The sequence below is a fragment of the Mus musculus genome, chromosome 6 (assembly GCF_000001635.26).
Source record: "Mus musculus strain C57BL/6J chromosome 6, GRCm38.p6 C57BL/6J".
NCBI lineage: Eukaryota > Metazoa > Chordata > Mammalia > Rodentia > Muridae > Mus > Mus musculus.
In genome coordinates, this window is record NC_000072.6 from 106,702,604 (window position 1) to 106,723,795 (window position 21,192).

General features: G+C 40.8%; 1 protein-coding gene across 3 annotated transcripts in view; it reads right to left on the reverse strand.

The window, feature by feature from the left end:
- Nucleotides 1-7,771: 7,771 nt before the first annotated feature.
- The window catches only part of Il5ra (interleukin 5 receptor, alpha), a 38,663-nt gene continuing 25,242 nt past the window's right edge, over nucleotides 7,772-21,192 (reverse strand). For all 3 annotated transcript variants that reach the window (NM_008370.2, XM_030255194.1, XM_017321406.1), the window contains 3 exons: nucleotides 14,094-14,187; nucleotides 13,016-13,100; nucleotides 7,772-9,862 (listed from right to left, as the gene is read on the reverse strand). In NM_008370.2, the coding sequence (NP_032396.1) occupies nucleotides 9,779-9,862; nucleotides 13,016-13,100; nucleotides 14,094-14,187 (263 nt within the window). In that variant the 3' untranslated portion in view covers nucleotides 7,772-9,778. The remainder of the gene's footprint in view (nucleotides 9,863-13,015; nucleotides 13,101-14,093; nucleotides 14,188-21,192) is intronic.

Genomic DNA, 21,192 nt, shown 5'->3' on the forward strand with positions numbered 1-21,192 from the left:
CCTGAGTGCTGGGATTAAAGGCGTGTGCCAGCACACCCAGTTGATACTTAATTTCTATGTTTGTCAAAATCTTCATGCTAAGAAGAAAGAGGTACGCGTTTTGACCATTTTCATTAATGAAATGGAGAAAAATAGGACAGAGACCATTAGAAAGCCTGGGCTGCCTCCTTAGATTTGGGTACAAAACACCCATGGAAGGAGTTACAGAGACAAAGTTTGGAGCTGAGATGAAAGGATGGACCATGTAGAGACTGCCTTATCCAGGGATCCACCCCATAATCAGCATCCAAACGCTGACACCATTGCATACACTAGCAAGATTTTATTGAAAGGACCCAGATGTAGCTGTCTCTTGTGAGACTATGCCGGGGCCTAGCAAACACAGAAGTGGATGCTCACAGTCAGCTAATGGATGGATCACAGGGCTCCCAATGGAGGAGCTAGAGAAAGTAGCCAAGGAGCTAAAGGGATATGCAACCCTATAGGTGGAACAACATTATGAACTAACCAGTACCCCGGAGCTCTTGACTCTAGCTGCATATGCATCAAAAGATGGCCTAGTCGGCCATCACTGGAAAGAGAGGCCCATTGGACTTGCAAACTTTATATGCCCCAGTACAGGGGAACGCCAGGGCCAAAAAGGGGGAGTGGGTGGGCAGGGGAGTGGGGGTGGGTGGGTACGGGGGACTTTTGGTATAGCATTGGAAATGTAAATGAGCTAAATACCTAATAAAAAATGGAAAGAAAAAAAAAAAAAAAAAAGAAAGCCTGGGCTGCACCTGAACTCTTGATTCAGTACACAGAAATCCCTCAAGCTTGCTTGGTGTAACTGTGACTAAAACACCTGCAAATAAAATTTAAACAGAGGAATTATTTATTTTGGCTGATCATGGAGGCAGAAACATGTGATAGAGGCTGCCTGCCTCATTGTGGACAGGAACAAAGGAAAGGAGAACCCACCTACCAGATAGAACCTTTAAAGTCATGCCCCCAGTGACCAGCTCCCTTCAACTAGACCTAACATCCTAAATTTACCACCTTGAGAAATGGTGTCACAAGTTAGGGGCAAGCATTCAACATATGAGCCACACTGGGTAACACTTCATAGAAAATAACATACCATTTTAGGACTTTACTATGAGAGACAACAGGCTAAGCCAGACTCTAGAAGCCTAAGTTCAGCTAGAAGACAATGCAGGTAAGGCACTGAGTCAGCAAGAGGGAGAAACTGAGTCAAGAGGAAAGGATATGTGAGGTGCGGATGTGGGGTGAATTGTTAAGGACAAGGCCATGAACGGAACACTGCTATTCAAAGAAGCAGGAGATGAGAATGTCCATGAAGGGGACCAGGTTTTAGTCAGCAAAAAACAGTTAACTATTCTCTGGGCACGAATGCAATAATGTGGGTGCAGAAGGAATATTGGTGGGAAAGCCAAGGTACCTGGAACAGTATGTTGTAACAATAGGGAGGTATATAGTGCTAATAAAATCCAGCCATGCTTATGGGATATAATAGTCTCACTGGAAATCAACCTGGTGATTTGGTTACTACTTACAATTTCTTTTTGTTTTGTTTTTTTTTAACGTGAGGTTTAGAAGTTCAGAGATATACCAGGTCACAGAGGTGAGCTGTGGCCAGGATCTCAGATGTTTCTGGCGTAATTCTGGGGCCCTTTCCTAATGCTAGATTTTATGCTATTATATAGGAGAAAGATACCCAAACATCTGATAGACAGATAGGAGACAGATAGATGATAGACAGACATGCAGGCAAATGAAATATTAGGTACTAATAACAAAATGGAAAGTAGTGAATACATGAAAAATAGATTAGGTAGATGATAGATAGATGATACATACATACATACATACATACATACATACATACATACATAAAGTGTCTAAACAGCACCAGTAATTTAAGGTGGCAAATAGTGGGCCTTCAAGGTGTTTTGTGTTAGTGTTGAAATTGACCAGGGCTGTGATGAGCTCCCAAATACAATTCCTGCAGAGAGACCCCCGTGGTTTCCTCTAGTGCTTTCCTTACTCCAGAGAGGTCTAACAGGGCAGCTTCTCTTTCTTGTACTGCAAATGGTTTTTCACTTGCATTTGAATCAACAGTCCTTCCCCCCTTAAGCCATCATAGCAGTATGGCCAGTTCAGGGTACTAGGTAAAATACAAGAGGCTGGGTCAAACTTGGATCTTGGAGAAAACAAGTGAGTATTTTCTTTTTAAGCATAAGTATGCTACATGCAATATTGGTTTGAAATATAAATTTGATTGATCCTTCTCTGTATGTGCCAAATCTTGCAGGGAAAGAAATGCAATGGCTTCCATGAAGTCATTAATTTTGAGTTCAAACTTCCAGGGGCTTGTCAATGTCTAAAATTGATGGCTCTGGGCCGGAAGCATGAGGTTTGCTAATTGGAACACTGTTTCATTGGCTAATACCTCTTTTTATTAGGTGGTACATGATTGCTTGCTTGCATGCATGCATGCATGTGAGTGCCCTGCATCATGAGAGCCAGAGTTGGTGGATAATAAGGTTTCTCTTACAGTTGCCCCTGAAAAAATATTAAAATAAAAGGGTATTTCCAAAGCAAAAGTTAAGTGGCAAGGCAATAACAAGAAAGTGGAGAAAAATTCCAGAAATATTTTAAAGAGTTATATAAAATGATCTTCTTACCAAGAATGGAAGCCATACAACAAGTTAGAAAAAAAAGATTTATTAATCTTTAGGACAAAGTATCTAACAACAAATGACTATCAGTTTTATTGGTTACATTTTATTATTGAGTGATCAATAGGTAAAAGCTGGGTGTTGTGCTGAGGAAATGGAGATAAAAGGACTGAGACATTTCTCCTTATAATTTATTGGAGAAGACCAAAACATGCATGTATTTGAAATATGGCATTAAAATGTGCACAGACTAAAAATAGGAACAAAAGTCCCACACCTGTGTTTTCATGCAAAACCAATTAGTAACAAGGTTAAGTTCAGTGGAGTAATCATGTTTCTCACCAACACAGCTCAAAAGAAAATGTTTTTATTGGATTAAACATTTACTCAAAGTGTTTTTTTTCCAAATAACTCGAAAGGAACATGACCCTTCAAGTAACATATTTGGGGTATTAAGTAACATATTTGGGGTATTAAGTTCCTTACAAGTAAAATATTGAGCCACCTGTGAAAGCTAGGCTGTTGGCCCACTCTCTGTAAGTAAATATGAGGTCACAGCCACTCCTACATGGACTTCCTGTTATGTCAGAGACACGAAGCTGCAACACAGACTATAGAGTCCTCAATAGGAACATTTACAAGTCAACTGCCTTTAAACTGTACCACTACATTATTGTTTCCTCCCTCCTCCATCTCGTCCTCTTCTTCCTCCTTCTCCCTGGTTTATGTATTGTTGCATTTTTATCATCTGCTAGGGACCAATCTTTGCTTTCAATTTGAATAAAAAAAATGAAATTAATAACACACTTTCTGGTGGAAAATAAAAGCACATTAAATTTTCAACTTAACACACCTGTGCTACTGTCTTGGTCAGGGTTTCTATGCCTGTATAAAACATCATGACCAAGAAGCAAGTTGGGGAGGAAAGGGTTTATTCAACTTACACTTCCATGTTGCTGTTCATCACCAAAGGAAGTCAGGGCTGGAACTAAGCAAGTCAGGAAGCAAGAGCTGATGCAGAGGCCATGGAGGGATGTTGCTTAAATCCCCTGGCTTGCTCTCTTGTAGAATCCAAGGATACCAGCCCAGGGATGGCACCACCCACAATGGGCCCTCCCACCTTGATCACTAATTGAGAAAATACCTTACAGCTGAATCTCATGGAGGCATTTCCTCATGAAGCTCCTTTCTCTGTGATAACTCCAGCTTGTGTCAAGTTGACACACAAATCAGCCAGTACAGCTACAGCTACAGCTACAGCTACTTTGTGTTCCTGATTTATATATATATATATATATATAAAATCAAATGGCTCGCAAAGCTGGGGGAAGTGCTCAGTGCACAGACACTTCTCTGAGTGCTACAGTGTGGGTATTCTGCATACATATGCATGTGCAGTGGTGCTAGCAGCTGGTTGTCTACATCAAATGAGTGATTTCAACTGCGAATTCTTATTACCCTATTTGATGGTTCTTTCATTTCTGGTATAATCACACAGCTTTTAATATGTGATTCTGGATTAGAGTTCTAAATATCTGTTGGATGCTTCCATTTCTTCTATCTTGCTCAGCTCAGCCAGCACTCAGTTCCTACTAAGGGCCTATGTAAATAAAGGCACATCAGGAACCTTTCTTGACCTCAGAGTACTTACAAAGTAAATAAGAAACAAATAGTTGGTTGGTGAAGCATTACGCAGAAGGCATCTGACAAACATACAGGGGCACATCCATCAAGTGGGAAATTGAAGGGAGACTTAGATGTGTCGAGAGCTAAATCTTAGAAGATGCGGGGAGGACAGGATTGTAAAAATAATCAGAAGGCTTTTTCATTGGAGAAAATGTAAGCAGTCATAGGGAAAGAAGAAGAATAGAGGTTGGATTTTGTGCAGTTTTGCTGGAGCACTACAGAGAAACTAGATAACAATGGACTTCTTGATCCGATGAGCTTTGATTTAGGGAAGTACTCTTTTATGGTTTTGGACAGAATACAGAAAATACACCTTTAAGATAGAGAAAATCCTGGAGGTTAGAAATTTAGTTCAGAGGCTCTTACCAATGCTCAGTGTGGGATGATTAAGACAGAAGAGGGAAATGTCTACTTGGGAAAACTTTTCCTCTCTTGATTAGGAAGACTTAGATAAATCCTTTATGTTAAAAGGTTTCCATCTTGAACCACATTTACATTCACATCTACTCCCTCACAATGCTGAAGAAAGTAGAAATTGTCATTTAACTCAATACAAATTCTAAAAGAAAGCCTTGAGAAAAGTTTGTATCCTGGAACTTGATGCGTGGGACTTGAAAGCAGGAGCAGCTCCATAGCTTTTGCCACCCGAATCCTGAGGATGACACTCGGTCCTGTTCCAACCAGGCTCATCACCTTTCCCCAGCCATCAAAAGTTGTTTACAGTTCTCAGTTCTCACCAGCAGTCTACTGCATCTTTAACAGATTAGCACCTACAGTTTATGAACTTCGCCAACAGATGGCCCTGACACATACAAGTCTCACCTCCAAAACGTTTGGATTTTTAATCAGGATGTTCTTTGCCCAAGTGGCTTCTTCCTCAGCCAGCATAAATAGCTCTAGGCCTGAGGTATTTCAATGAAGCTCAGGTGTTTTGGCTGTTGCAGACATAAGCTTCATCCCCTCCATCTGCCAGTCTCCTCAAACTCCCTTTATATCAATGCCAAGTACCAAGGAAAGGGGTTGGAATAAACTCTTCTTGTAAAGAATATCTTAAAGAACCACTGTTTGTCCACATGCTATGGCTGTGAAGGCTCTAGGAGGAAGGTGGATCCCTGTCCTATTCCAGTGAGAATCAGTACTGCGACCTCAGCTTCTCTCACCCACAAGGTGTCTCCCAGGTACTTTCAATTACATTCCTATTAGACACTGTCTTTCTTCCTGTGCCATTGCCTTGATAATCCCTGCTGAATACAGTTGAATTTTAACTATTTGCAAAGCGATATGCCTGGGCTAAGAGAACTTTAGCTGGTTCACTAACCATTTATAATTTTAAAATGTTATGCGTATGAGTGTTTTGCAATGAATGTCTGTGTGCCACTTCCATGCTAGTGCCCCACTGAAGCCATAAGAGTGTAGGTTCAGTGAGAGATACTGTCTCAAAAATTTGGATTTTTGATTTCTTAAACACACACACAAATATAAGGTTTTTTTTTTTTTTTTAATCCCAGGTGTGGGGTACATGGGACTTCAGCAGATGACTATGATTTGCCTTGCTCTCTGGTTGGAGGTTGGGGGTCGGGGGAGGAAACAGGATTTGCCAACTGCAGATAGTTTCTGCAATTGTGTGACATTTTGGAATTTTGAGGACTTGAGGGTATATAAATGCTAGGGCCTTGAGGGTGGGTGGGTGGGTGGGTGGTGGTGGTGGTTATGATTATTATTGGTGGTGGTAGTGGGCTGTTGGTCACAGTTTGTTAAGTAGTCATGCACAAAGAAGAAACACCAACAAGAAGAAATTAGATATCCTGACAGTGAGGATCAAACTTACATCATGGAACTCAGTGACCCTACTCAGCAGGAAGTAGTCTAAGGATAACATTGCCCCCTTTTTTACCCCTGATTTTACTAAGGGATCTGTTTCCTTTCTATCCTTTCTTCCTTTTATCTAGTGTTAGAGGATTGAACAGGTAGAAGAAAGGGGATGGAGAAGGGTAAAAGAAAGAAGAACCCACAATGTAGCAAATGCCAGCTAAATAAGAGTGCATCAGATCCCCTGGGACCTGAGTTATAGATGGTTGTGAGCTACCATCCAAGTGGCTAGAAATCAAGCCCATATCCTCTAGAATAACAATCAGTGCTCTTAGCCTCTGGATCATCTCTCCGGTCCTAAAACCATATGTAATTCTTAAAGGTTATGTACTGTTCTAGACCCTGCAAATAAAAAGATACATTTCATATGCATAGTGCTAGTGTTCCTAGGGCATATTGTCAAGCAGAGAAGCAAATAAACTGTTGGGTACATTTTGAAATCTTCATAGAAGAGATAATGTTGGATATGGATTCCCAAAGAATGATTGTCCTAACCCAAGAATCAGGAAGAATAAGTCCACATGTTGACATGGCCACAGGAACTATTTGTATTGCTTTTTATACATGTACCTTGATTAGATAATAGCACCAGCCAGGGATGTGGTCAGGAGGTCTGTGACATCTAGAGGAATGCCTGCTTCTAGGTCTAGGGAGGCATCTCTCAAGAGAGACCTATACACATAAAACTAACAACTGGCCTTGTATGAGGGCAGCTTCCCTGCTTCTGCTTCTAATCCAGCCTCCAAGTCCAAAGTAGAGGTAGGTTTCCAAAATGGTGTTTCTATGCTTTCTTTGCAAGACAAGAGACAGAGAATTCTTGGGGTTGGTCATTTCCGTCTTTTATTAGTCAGCTTTCAAGTTGTGATGTTCCTAATAATTTATCAAAGTGTGGTATACAGACCCACAGCCTTACTTTCAAATTGCTGATCTTGAAAATTCTTGACTCCACCCGAGACCTGCTCAATCAGACCAGTGTCCATTATAAAGAGTCTTTAGTACCATTTTGATAGATTCTTGGTAAGTTAGTTGATCAAATAAACTCTTTGCCTCTTATAGCCACACTTCCATGAGCCTCAACTTCCTGGACTGACCCCTAAAGTCAACTTCAACTTTCATGTGATAATCTCCTCTGTGTTACTGAGCTCCTCTGAGTCTTATTACTGTACCCTTTCCTAGCAATTGACCTTTCTTTTCCACATTTACTGTATCATTAATGGGGGTAGGCAGTAATGTGTATGCCAGTGACACAGTACAGACTTGTAAAGAGCAGAGAGACAGTACAGAGAATCTGGTATGGTGATCTGACCCTTTAGAAAAGATCTAATATTAGCAGTTGTCCATGACTGCTGTACCTTTCATTCTGAGCACAGAATGGTGGATGGTTCTATGTTAATGCATAAGAGCCATGCAAGGGATGTTTTGTACTCCATGTGCACTTCACCCAGATTATGAAACCTGACTAAACCATCTCTATAAAGTACATAAAAAGTAAGTTATGTTGTGGATTTTGAGTACCTTTTCTTTTTTTTAAGGCATTTTTTATTAGATATTTTCTTCATTTACATTTCTGAGGGTTGCTGGGTAGTTCATATTGTTGTTCCTGCTATAGGGTTGCAGACCCTTTTAGCTCCTTGGGTACTTTCTCTGGCTCCTTCATTAGGGGCCCTGTGTTTCATCCAATAGATGACTGTGAGCATCTGCTTCTGTATTTGCCAGGCACACAATTTGCAAAACACATGAAACTCAAGAAGAAGGAAGACCAAAGTGTGGATACTTCACTGCTTCTTAGAATGGGGAACAAAATACTCATGGAAGGAGTTACAGAGACAAATTTCAGAGCTGTGATGGAAGGAAAGACCATCCAGAGACTGCCCCACCCAGGGATCCATCCCATATACAACCACCAAACCCAGACACTATTGCATATACTAGCAAGATTTGGCTGACAGGACCCCGACATAGCTCTCTCTCTTGTGAGTACCATTTCTTCTTTCATTGTCTTTAGCTCTTCAGGACTATGTAAAATAACCACCACTAGGTCCCTCTATCACTACTTATTCCTCTTCCCAACACATAAGTGTGTTTGCTTCTATGTTCAGCCCATCAAAAAGACCTATAGATACAGCTTCATTAATGAAGATATTTAGAGAATACATTTTTATACAATTGTAATATGTATAGGAAACCCTAATTTAAGAGATTAGAATTGACTAAGCATGAGTTGACCAACAGGTTGCCATGAAGGCTCTTTCATCAAACATCTCTTTGGGAAGTACATTCTAGATCCAGCAATCACCTCCAAAGCAGAATTATTTTCAATGTCTTTCTCAGGTCATTTCCAGAGTACCTAGAAGCCTTGAAGAATTTAATCCTTGAACAAGCTTCTGTCTTCTCTCTCAATAGGGAATGGTGTCTTTGTGTTGTGTGTGTACATGTGTATGCATATTTAGGGCAGAAGTCAGTATCAGAGGATCTGCCTAGTCACTCTCCACCTTAAATTTTTAAGACCATTTCTCTCAGTGAACCTAGAGAAAACATAATTGGCTAAACTGGTTGAACTACAATTCCCATGGATCCTCTTGTCTTTATCTCCCAACTCTGGGGTTATAGGAATGTGCTTCTTGCACTGTTTTGTTGTTGCTGCTGCTGTTGTTGTTGTTGTTTCTTGATGCTGGTTGATCAATCTCAGGCCCTCATGCTTCTTCGTCATCTGAACCATCTTTTTCACCCCAGGCACGGTGACTTAAACTTACTTTGGCTTAGACATTTCCTTGAACAGGCCTATGGAACACAGGGACATGTGGGACATAGTCTTTGTTTTTGCCTCAATGTTACCTTATGCTTTAAGACACAGGCACAGTTCTAGAAAGAAAACTATTCTAGAACTCAAAGGGGAAAAGCACCATGAAATTGTGTCTCCCACTTGCTTCAGGAAAGACAGTCTTGAATTTGGGTTCACTCTCAATGAGTTCTATCCTTTCCTCCTGTCACTGTAGCTGAGTGCTACCACTGGCAACTTAACCCAAAGTAAACATGTGTGACATTAGCTTAAAAAAACTGTCTCCTGTGCAAAAAGTTCAAGGTAAGTCAAGCAACTTTCAAAGACACACTGGTATAACATGGTACTCTGGGTAGGAAACCAAAGGCCCATGCTCTGGGTGAGTCTGGTGCTATGCTGTGAGCAAGGAGGTTTGAGTGAGGCATGCACACTTTATGAAATGGGACATTGGTGACTCATGTCTGGATGGGTTGGTGACTTGCATTCAAACTGAGTGTTCATTTTTGTTTGTTTGTTTGTTTGTTTTTTCGAGACAGGGTTTCTCTGTGTAGCTCTGGCTGTCCTGGAACTCACTTTATAGACCAAGCTGGCCTCGAACTCAGAAATCCTCCCATCTGTGCATCCCAGGTGCTGGTATTAAAGGCGAGCTCCACCACCGCCTGGCTCTGAGTGTTCATTTGAAATACCTCCTTGCCAAGAAATAGCAGTCCTTGCTCTTATCACGGAGTCCTGTATGAGTTCATTTCAGAATGGCAAAATGCCATCAAAACGTGGAATTTCCCATGACTTCAAATCCAACCTCTTCCACACAATGTACAACTTCAATTTTGGTTTCATTCGAAGGTTTCTGCAAAACAAAGCAACTTCCTTACAGGTCTTTTAGGGAACATTTCATCTTTGATTTCTTTTTTTCTTTCTTTTCTTTTCTTTTTTTCTTTTTTTTTCTTTTGTTTTTTTCACAGTTGGTTTGAAGTAACTTTTAAAGAACAGTAGTCTGTTTAGAAACTAGGAAAAGTCAAGTGGGAAGAAGAAACTGTAGCTATAAACTTATCTCCTAAATATACCCTATTCCATTTTCTCAGCCTTTCTTGAAGCATAAAGCTTTCTTTTACAATTGTGATGAAGTAACAGGGACACACAGATTTATTTTTATAAAATGTATTATTATTGTTGTTGAGGGTCTTCTGCCATTGAGATATATTGCCCTAGCCCTTGCATAGGTATGTAGATTTTTTTCTTTATATCATCATGTACTCATCCAGCACATTTTCAACACCCATTCCAATCCAAAAAAAGGGAATAATTGGAAAATATTGGAAATAATCTGAAAAACCCAGCATAAATAGTTCTGAATCACATATACTTTATATTATATAGTGGGAATAATGTGGGGGAAGAAATCTCTCTGGTTACCATTGCAAAAAGTCAACTAGAAACTCATCTCTAAGAAATCTAAAAATTCAGAGTAAGATCTTAAAAAAATGTTAACTTTCTATTGACTATTGTAAAATAATTTCTGTGCTGGAGTCTGAAAAAACAAAACCTTGCTTAGCAACAGCTCCAGCATTGCCATTGCCTTCTGTGATCTGTGATTTTTGAGCGTTCCTACCAAGTATGGAGGTGTAAGTTTCAGTAAGCCCCTAAACCCACTGCTTTGCATCTTTGGCTTCAGACAAGTGTTCTTGTTATTATTCCTCAGACTAGGCAGTGTAATAGCCACCCCCGCAGCATTTTGCATTGGGCTTATTTGAAGTAATTTTAAGAGGATTTACAGTGTGGGGTGGATTGTGTAGATTCTAAGCAAATGCTGGCGGCACCATTTTATATCAGGAATTTGAGTGTCACAGCCTTTGATATCTGCAAGCAGTTTTGAACTACATTCTTACCCTCATCAAATAAGGATCAGCTCTCAAAATGGAGAGCTTCATTTTCCACTAGTGAGGTACTTCCCAGTGGTCATGGTGCCAGTGGCAGGAATGGACCTTCTTTTCTTGGATCAGAGTTCCCAGGAATGGAATGCAATGGATGGCTGTTACCTTTGAGTGGAGAGGCTGGAACACAACATGGCTGCATGTAATCCAGCTATGGTCAGCTCTTTACTTGTTCACTCTATCTTAGGTTGAAATTTTAGACATAATACTGGTAACACTTTTTTTTTTCAGTCCCTAATAATCTGTTCATATTTCCCACTTGCCTCTCCCTTTGCTACAATCTTTCATATAAAATTCTGCAATGGGTTCACAGAGTAAGTTACCCTGAGAAGCCAGGCAATGTTGATATTAATCCTATGCATATACTGAAACCAACTAGTCTACTCCACGCCATTATGCTAAACACACGACTTGATTTTAATTATCAACAATCCAGAAGCCCAGAAAGTAAGCTCTTAAACCAGTTTCCTTCACCAGTTGCAGCATATTAACCTAACCTTTCTAGGCTTTATAGGGAAATGAGGTATCAGCCTTCAAATGTCCCATTAAGAGAACAGGACAAATGGTGGAAGTGTCACTTTGATTCCAGTCTGCTTTCCTCTGGCACAACAAAGAGAAAGGAACAGTCACACTTAAATGAACAAAGGTAGATCTACACATGGCTTGCTCCTTTCCAAAGAACCATATGTGAGCCAGTGTGGGTGGTCTGTTCCCTCAGTGAAGAGTACCAGGATCAAACACAGGGCACCATGACAGCCAGCATCAATTCCTTACTTCAGTAGCTTAGTAACCTACTGTCTATAAGTTATTCCAAATTGAAATTACCAAGGACTCTAAAGAATCCTTGAGATTTGCTGAAAGTAACCATTTTGGTGACTTTTTCATCAACTTCTGTATTCCTCTATAACTAGCCATGAGATTCTTCATCCACAATGGTTGAAGAAACATCTAAGTCTATTAGAAAAGTTCCTGGATCTAAATCAGAAGTTAGTAAATGAAGCCCAATCTGGCTTGTTATCTTATTTTGTGAATAAAGTTTTATAACACAGCCATGTTTATTCATTAGTACATTTGCCATAGACACACTATAACAAACAATTCTACTTTAAATGTTTATGTCTTTATCTGAAGAGGTTGCTGTCTTTGATCAGTAGCCAATCTACTGAAAGATAAGGTCAACAGAGTGCAATATAACAGAAATACACAGAAAAGCTTGAAATGTTGCTGACAGGAACTACAGAAGACCTCAATATATGAGCATGCTGGCAATAGGATTAGAATGTTGCTCCCTCCACCCCAATTAACCACAAAAGTTCAGATTTACCAGAGATTTCCAGTGCCCTGCCTTTAAACCCAGAATTCAAGAGGCAGTCAAGTGGATCTGCTTGTTTAAGGTCAGTTTGGTCTTCATAGCAAGTCCTAGAAGGGTCAGAGCTACATAGTGATATCTTCTCTTAAAAGAAAAAAAAATCCTGCTGCCTATATTCTTCCCTTTCCCTCTCACCACTCTTTTCTGCCTTCTAGAAAACTGATAGGTAGGCTCTAAAATGTATAATAATTCAAAAGATTTAACGAAAATGTCTTAGGGAGGATCACTTTTAGACCTCTGCCTACATAATGTCAATTTTACAAAGCTACAGTAATCCTGACAACATTGTTTCGTCAGGTTCTCATCTGTGCCTCTTATGTACAGAAAAGGAACAGGAAAAATTCCTGTTCTTAGAGTAATTAACAGAGATCATTTAAAAGATGGTGTATATGAAATGGAAATTCAGGTTTAAATGGCAAGAGCCATTATTATTGAATAATACTTTCCCAAAATGTAGATGTAGAGACAAAATATCTATAGCTAATTTTGCACACAAGTATACATACACACATGTACACATATGCACATGCACATACACATGCATGTGAAACAGAGACATACATACAAATACACATACATACATACATACATACAGGTATTAACTGGCACATGTATACATAGACATACAGAGGAATCTTGATAACCTGATACTCATCCCTGGGTACTTAGGATGTCACCTCTTTGTATTTTTTAGTATTACCTCATATTCAGTAACCACAGGGAGATCTTTGATGTTACTCTTTGGGGCCGGAACCGGTGGAAACAACCTGGTCCATAGATGACACCTGACAATAGGGAAGGAACTGGATGAGTATAAACAATCCACTTGCCCAAATTTCTACTCAAACATTGAGTAAATTAGTTTCATGTGTAGCTGTGTTATAAATTTAGATTGTCCATTGGCTAAGATTTCTAAACATCTTCACCATTGAAGACCTTGGGTTGCAGCCAGGCTGGGATGTGGCTTCTGAGATCTCCAAGGAAGAGGAAGGCAGAACCGATTCACGTTGGCACGCATTGGCAAACCTGACGTGTAAAGCTGGTCAGCAGCATCTTTCTCTTGGCTACTCAGTCACTGCTCAGTCTAGTTTTTCTCCTTTAGTTGTGATGATTTCACCATTCCCTCTTTTCTTTCCCTTTCCTTTGAACTGCTGCCTGTCACCCACACTCAGCATCTAAGAATAACTTGGTAAGGGGTAATGCCATTTACTATGGCAGTTACAGCCTAAGTTCTTAGGATAAAGCAGAACTTTGCCTTAGTGATAGATGAAAAGGGAGGGGTGGATGTGGGGGAGATCAGATGTAGCCATTTGCAGGCTGTAAGATAAGATGTGAGATCTATGAAGCCTTTGGAGAATTTGCATTTGACCTAAGGATAGTCACCTCTCTGGACCGGGAACTTGAAAGCCAAGGCAGAGGTCAGCCTCTGACCACAGAGGCCCATATGGGAAGGCAGTGTAGTGATTGAAAACTTGGTTTAACTGCTGCCTTTTTATAGGAGATGTCAAAACACAAAGAAGTGTGGAAAAGGGAGCCATGAAGGAAAAGAACACAGTGGCCAAAACCTCTATAGAAATTTAAATAGCAGATTTGAGGAGTGTGAGGTGGCTGGGGACTGTGCTGTGTCTTGTGTAGCTGCTGTGTGTCATGTTTTATTTTTGGCTCCTCTCTTCCTTGCCAGTAAAGGCATCCTAAAACACCATGATGTTAATCTCACCTGATAACCAGGAGCCTTACACAGGAAGGAAATGCAGCCCTGGAATGGTAATAATACCTACACTCTGCAGATGAGTGAGAAGATTAACAAGACGAAGCAGGCGGCTGTTGGGAGCACAATGAGATGCCATTCTACCAAGGACTTCCTTTCCTTTCCTGGTTCAAAGGTGAGGAAAGAGAAAGCAAAGTCAAAGTCAGGGAGGATAAATAAAATTAGAAGGATGGGGCTTCAGAGGGCTTGGGTTTGAATTGAAGGTGCTGGGAGATGCTGGTCAAGGGTGAGCAGCTAGTAGAGAACGGAGCCTCAGACATCTCCTCTGCCAAAGGAGCTAACACTCATCTCACAATATTGTTCTAGAGGAAAGGACACTAAGGGCTTTTCAATTATTACTAATTTAAGCCTGATTAATTCAGTCAATCAGCCAGTGTTTTGGAGCCCACCCGTACCCCATGCCACCTGGGTGCTGGTGCTTAGAGCTTCAGATGCCTAGTAGGGTGTTAGGTGGAAAAGCTACAAAAGCACAGGACAATTCAGAAACCTCATTAGAGTAGAATGAAATCTATTTCCATAGTGGCATCTACCTACTTGGAAATGAAACTTAGGAAGTATGTGAAAATATTCATAGTGGTGCAAGTATTAGAATCTACAGTACACACTGTATGGCTGTAATTATCCTCAAAGCCCCTATTCCCCTCATTTCCCATTTCATAGAACAGGAAGTAAAAAACTGTCATTTGTCAGCACAGGAAGTGTTTTGCATACCATCCTATTCTCTAATGGGCTCCTATTCTCTATACTGGAGACACTTCTATGACCTTTAAAGACTACATCAGACTGTGAAAAGCAAGGTGGGGTGGGAGGGTAAGGGAGGTACTTGTTAGTCTATTTAATTTCAGGAACGCAGACCTGAAAAATCAAAGGTTTCCGATTAAATGGCGCTAGTGGAAGTAGTTTTCTTTTGTATTATCTGCTGGACTCACTTTCAGAGATCAAAAGCAAATCCTGAGTTACAGTTAGTTCTCTTTCCCAGGGAGAGAGCTGATTCATGCATTCATTCATCCATCCATCCATCTTTCCATCCACCCACCCATCCATCTACCCATCTGTCCATTTAGTAAGTATCTCTTAGACTCTTGTCAGGTACACAAGTTACAGTGACTCAGTGATTAAGAGAATGCATTTGACACCTCCAATCCTTCAGCTTGAAGTCCATCAGAGGAGATCTGCAGAAAGCAAATAATGACTCAGGCCATGATTTGAGGATAGTTGTACTAAGAAAGCACTGTGGCAAGGTTCAAACCATGTTTCTCCAGGATAAAAAGCAAGAAAAAGACAAACCTTAAGTTTGCTATGATTTCTTCTATACAACAAGAAATGCATGTAAATGGGGATTTTTGAGCATTTCTGAATATCCTAGGGCTTTAAAAAAAAAACCCTTCAAGTCATTCAAAGCCCTACAAACTGTCCAATTATCACAGGAGAGAAATATCTGGATTTAATGCTGGCAGTTCTTGCCTCTCCTCATCTCTTCCCTGTCCTTGGTCAGGTTTCTTCTCCACTTTCCCAAAGCTTTAATCTCCTCCTTAATCTCCTCATTTCTGCCTTCAAATATTCATAGAATCCTTTATCTTGACTAAGCTATGACCCTGTTCTACCATCTTCCCTAGCTATCATCAAATACTGTCTTCTCTCACTGCCCAGACTGGATTCTTGAATAAAGATTCAGGCTTCTGTGTCCCCAAACTGGGCTGCCTTGTCTGGCTGCAGTGGAAGAGGATCCACCTAACCCTGCAGAGACTTGATGTGCCATGGTGGGGGGATAGCCAGGGGAGCCCCCACCCTCTCAGAGGAGAAGGAAAATGGGGAACAGGGGCATTATGTGAGGGGCAGCAATCAGGATATAAAAAGAATTAATAAATCATGGAAAAAATGATTCAGACTTCTGTATTTTCATACCTCAGGAACTCCTTTTATAGTCACTGGAAATGTCTTTCTTTAAAAAAACCCAAAAGATCCCTAATTTCTGTCCTAACTTTGTCTTCTGTTCTCTCCCCTAAATTTCTTCTTTTCTTTTAATGTAAGTTTTGAGGCAAGGTCTCATGTACTCCTAGACTGGCCTCAAACTCAGCATGTTATGGAGGATGAACTTGAGTTTTTGATCTTCCTGCCTCTACTTCCTAAGTGTCCTACTGCATCTCCTTTATGTACTTCTGGAGATTAAATCCGTTGCTTTGTGTATCCTAAACAAGCATTCCACCAAATGTGCCACCTCTCCAGCCTATCTTTTTTAAAATGTTATTAGTTGGGGCTGGAGAGTTGGCTCAATGGTTAAGAGCACTGACTGCTCTTCCAGAGATCTTGAGTTCAATTCCCAGCAACCACATGGTGGCTCACAACCATCTGTAATGGGATCTGGTGTCCTCTTTTGGTGTGTCTGAAGAGAGTGACAATGTACTCATATAAATACAATAAATGAATCCTTCAAAAATGTTATTAGTATATGTTAATTACTCAAAAAATCACAGGACTCATTATGACATCTTCATATAGGTATATAATATACTCCTATCATATCATTGCCTTCTCTATTTTGAATTCAAACTGTCCACAGCTGAGTTCAGGGAAGCCATGGCTCTTTGCTGAAGGGATCCCATTCTTCAATGGCACTTCCCTCTTTTAAAATTCCAGCAGGTTCCCTTTCAGTGCACTCTTCGGCCATTTCTTATCACAGTCTGTTCTTTGAGCATTGACAAGTTTGTTTTTAGACATACAGATTTTTCATTCCATGAAATCCCAAAGTCTTTCCTTTTCCTGACACTGCCCTGACATGTAGCTCTAGGTTTAGACTATAAAATCCCCAAAGCCCACACTCACTTGTGTATTTTGCCAACCTGAGAAAACACAAACAAATTTGTGTTCTATGTTTCATCAAACCCACTGTTACCCAGGCATGAGGCTGCACAGCTGTAATCTCAGAATCTGAATAGCCAAGGTAGAAGGAGGGTGAGTTAGAGATGCCCCTTCCCCAGGGCTATAACAAGGGAGAGGCTGTCTCAAAACAACAAAAGAAACGAAAACAGTCAGTAATTACTTCTTTCACCAGCTTCTTCATTTCACTCTCTGTCTTTTCAATACGCAAACAGAATCCTTGGAGACACATAGATATTTCCATAGATATTTTATAGCTCCTGTTCCTTCCTCACACCCTCAGCATACCTGATTCCTATGCACAGTCATAAATGTAAGGCTTTATGCTTCTGACACCTGCATCTGTCCTTGCTTAGCCTAGAGACCTCGGTTCCAGACCCTGCACAGTGAAGCTGGACATTTTGGTCACCTCACCTCACACCAAGTTATAACACCAGAGCCTGCAAATCCACCACACTCCTGATTTTTTTTTCTGGTAATATTTATTCTATCCAGGCCACCACCACTTCTGTACAAACTCTTTACACAAGACTAATTTTACAAAAGTGGTATATTTTTACCTGTAGTAGTTTGGAAGTTATACAGTACAAAAATATAAAAGTCATCACTCTCAAGGATTAACTGAAAACTTCTTCTCTGCACATATTTTTATATGTACATTTTTGAGTGGCCAGACACAGTGTACACTGTTAATTTACTCCCAGGGCTCCCTGTGCAGATATAAAAAAAACTAAAACAGAGAAAGGGAGTGAAGTCCACCGAGGACACACAACTGTCATTCAGGACAACAAGAAACAAAGCTAATGACTGCCTCCCTCAATCTAAGGCAGGGTTCCCAGCCTATTCCTCTCCCTCTGTAACACTGAGGGTGTGCTGCGTGTGCTGGCTTCGTATATGCTGCCATTTCTTTATGGAGTTCAGGCGTTCTTCACTCATCCTATTCTACGTGTTTAATTATTTAGCGTACTCTGGGTGTTGCTTTGTTATCAAGAACCACGCCCTGAGCATCATCACCTTTGCGGCTGGGTCTACTTTTACTGTGGGGAAAGCTTGCTTTGTGTCAGATGTGTGTTTCTGAAGCCTCCTCTTTACTCAACAGTATTTGAACGTGATTTCTTGCGTTGAATTTACCTGACAAGTTATGTTTTCTCTGAGGTGAAGCTCACAACGCTTGTGTTCTTGAGCATAAGTTCTTCTCTTCTCGTGGTCGTATGGGGAGGGAGCCTGGAGAGGCTAGGCTCTGGAAGTAATTAAAGGTGTACCCTGTATCTGGCCACTCAAAACAAAAAACAAAAAACAAACAAACAAAAACAAAAAACAAAAATCTCCTTCCAAACACTGGCCATGACTATGTGAGGTTGGCTGCTCTACAAATGTCCAGTGTCCTTGACATTCTCAAGCTATAGGTGGCACTGAGGCACTTTGGTAAAATCCTGAGCTAGAGCTAGAGAGATTGTTCAGCAATTAAATGCTTATATTGTTCTAGCAGAGGTCTGGAGTTTGTTTCCCAGCACCCATTTGAGATGGCATAGATCATCTTAAGGCCCTGACTTCAAGCAATCTGAGCCATCTGGCCTCTGAAGGCATCACACGCATGAACACAAACACACACTCAGACACACCCACATACTTAGAAAAAAATCTTTTAAAAATGTTTATGTGTGTTATAAGCAGGCATTTGCACACACTGGAATAGTGAGATGTGCCTATCACCCCAGCTTTTGAGAGACAGAGACAGGAGGATAAAAGCAAGTCAGAGACCAGACTGATCAACATAGCAAGTTACAGGCTAGTCAGGACTGCATAGTATATTATTATTATTTATTGTTGCTGTTGTTTTCTTCTCCTAAAAAAAGGCATTGAAAATCATTAACCATGTCATCTATTTGTTCAGAACTCTTTTAAAAAGACACACAGCAAAACTTTGAGTCACAGGACAAAACTTTGTCCTGTGAGAAGAACAAAAAGTGGTGTAACTATTATCATGGTCACACACAGTCATTTGTGGCTCAAATTGTACAATATCCACTAGCCTGATATGCCAAGTCCTGATAACAGTACCGTTATCCTCGGACCATGATTACAAAAAAATCTTTTCAACTGGCTTAGCCACCTTACCTCTTATGTAGATAAGTGAAGATTCTCAGTAAAGAAGCAAATATCATGGAGGGCAAGGCAACTGATTATAGGTCCTCCAACTAATAAACTCCTCATGATGTGGAAATTACTGCATCAGAAGTGTATTTAAGGCAAGCGTTAGGAAGGAGTTAGCCAGCCTCTCCAGGCTCCCCTCCCATATGACCACAGGAAGAGCAGAACTCGTGCTCAAGAACATAAGCATTGTGAGCCTCGCCTCAAAGGAAATATACATTGACAGGCAAAAATTCAGTGCGAGAAATCACATTCACATACTGTCGACTAAAAATGACTTGTAAATTTTTATCGGTTCAGTTATTAAAATTTTATCTCTACCTTTTTTTCAACATTTATTTCTTTTATGATAGAAGATTGTAGGCATCAAGGTACATGTATGTAGATCAAAAGACAGTACACGGTACATGTGTGCGCATCAAGGGACAGCACAAGGTACACGTGTGCACATCAAGGGACAACATGTCAGATTGGATTCTCTCCTTTCGCCATGTGGGTCTCAGAGATTGAATGAGATGATCATGATCATGCTAGGCAGCAAGAACATTTACCTGCTGAGCTATCTCACTAGTTCTTTTATGAATGGGGAGGAAGAGAGAGAGAGAGAGAGAGAGAGAGAGAGAGAGAGAGAGAGAGAGAGAGAGAGCTAGCAAAATTATTAAGCGTTTCAGTACACTAAAAGTTGAGCAATGTTTTCAGACGTCCTAGGACACATGACCTCCTCTGATCTGGGATGCATGAACTCAGAGATTTCCTCTCTAATCTCCTGGGCAAAGCTCTAAGTTCAATCCTGAGGCTGGAGTTGGGATGTAGGAATAGAAAGAAGAAAGAAAAAAAGGAAAAATTCTAGGTAACTGGAATCATTTGTTTTAAAGGGCATATATTTTTTCTTACATGCTATTAATCATGAAGCCACAGATGTTTCTTACAAAATGGTTGGGTACTCTCAGTTGATGATACAGATGAGTTTTTGAGAGGGGAAGTGTCATAGTCTACCTATGGAAAAGCCCTCAGCTCCTCCACTTCATTTCTGGGTGTTCTGCAGACCTTACTAACTCAGTGTATTCAGAGGCCTCAGTCATATGGTTCTGTAGACTTTGGTTTCCATTTCTGACATCTCAGCTAGTTAACCGTAAAACAAAGAACATCATGGAAATTCTGTGGGAAGTGTGCACTGGATGGGGCGTGATGGTGACAACAGAGGTCAGGAAATCTCTAGGTGATGATACGCTAGCATTGCTCTGGCTGCCTTTGCCTGCCCTGAAGCTCCATCAAATGACTCATACTTTGGTATTGAAGTCTCTCTGGCTCTAGAATCCTGCCATCTATTAGTTGGGAATGACAGATCTAAGGAGGTGGATTTGATTCCGAGGCCAAAGTAGCCTTAATCCATGCAAGTTTGTACTTTCACTGCTTCAGTATTGATTTTGAATCTGACTCCAATTCAACAATAGGTTTCAAGCAAAAGGACCAATTAGCAAATTGATGGAGCCCCTCAAATAAAGCAGCCCTGCTGTGTTTTTAAACCAGCAGGTGATGGAAGAAGTTTAAGTGGCATCAATGGGGCTGAGTAATTAAGATGGTATCAATACAGGGTTTAACTAGCTTCCTATGGCTTTCCATTGGTCGGAGGGTGAAGCTGTGGTATCACACACAAAAGGTTCCCAATTTAAGCAAAAGTCAAAAGTCACCTTCTGGGATTGAGCTTTCTGTGGCGGCTTTTAGGTAGACTCTGAGAGATCTCCAGGTTTAAGAAGGCAAGGGGGGCAGAGAGTAAAAGGCAAAGGCATAAAATCCACAACCCACTGAAAAATGCACAAAGCTGTGGTATCCTGGTGAAACTGGGCTCCGGTGAAGGACAGTGTGGCAAAGCCTTGGAGACTGCTCTGTGTACGTGAATGGCCTGGCAAGCTCTGGACTGAGTGGATGCTGGTGGTTTTCATAACCCCCATCAGGCTCAGACTGGATAGATCAGAATAGGGAAAGTACAGTTTTCATCTCCTCTGCAGACTTCTCAGAAAGAACCAGTGCCTTTCAGAACTCCTGCAAACCCAGAATCCTTCTCTGTGAGCCACTGTGGA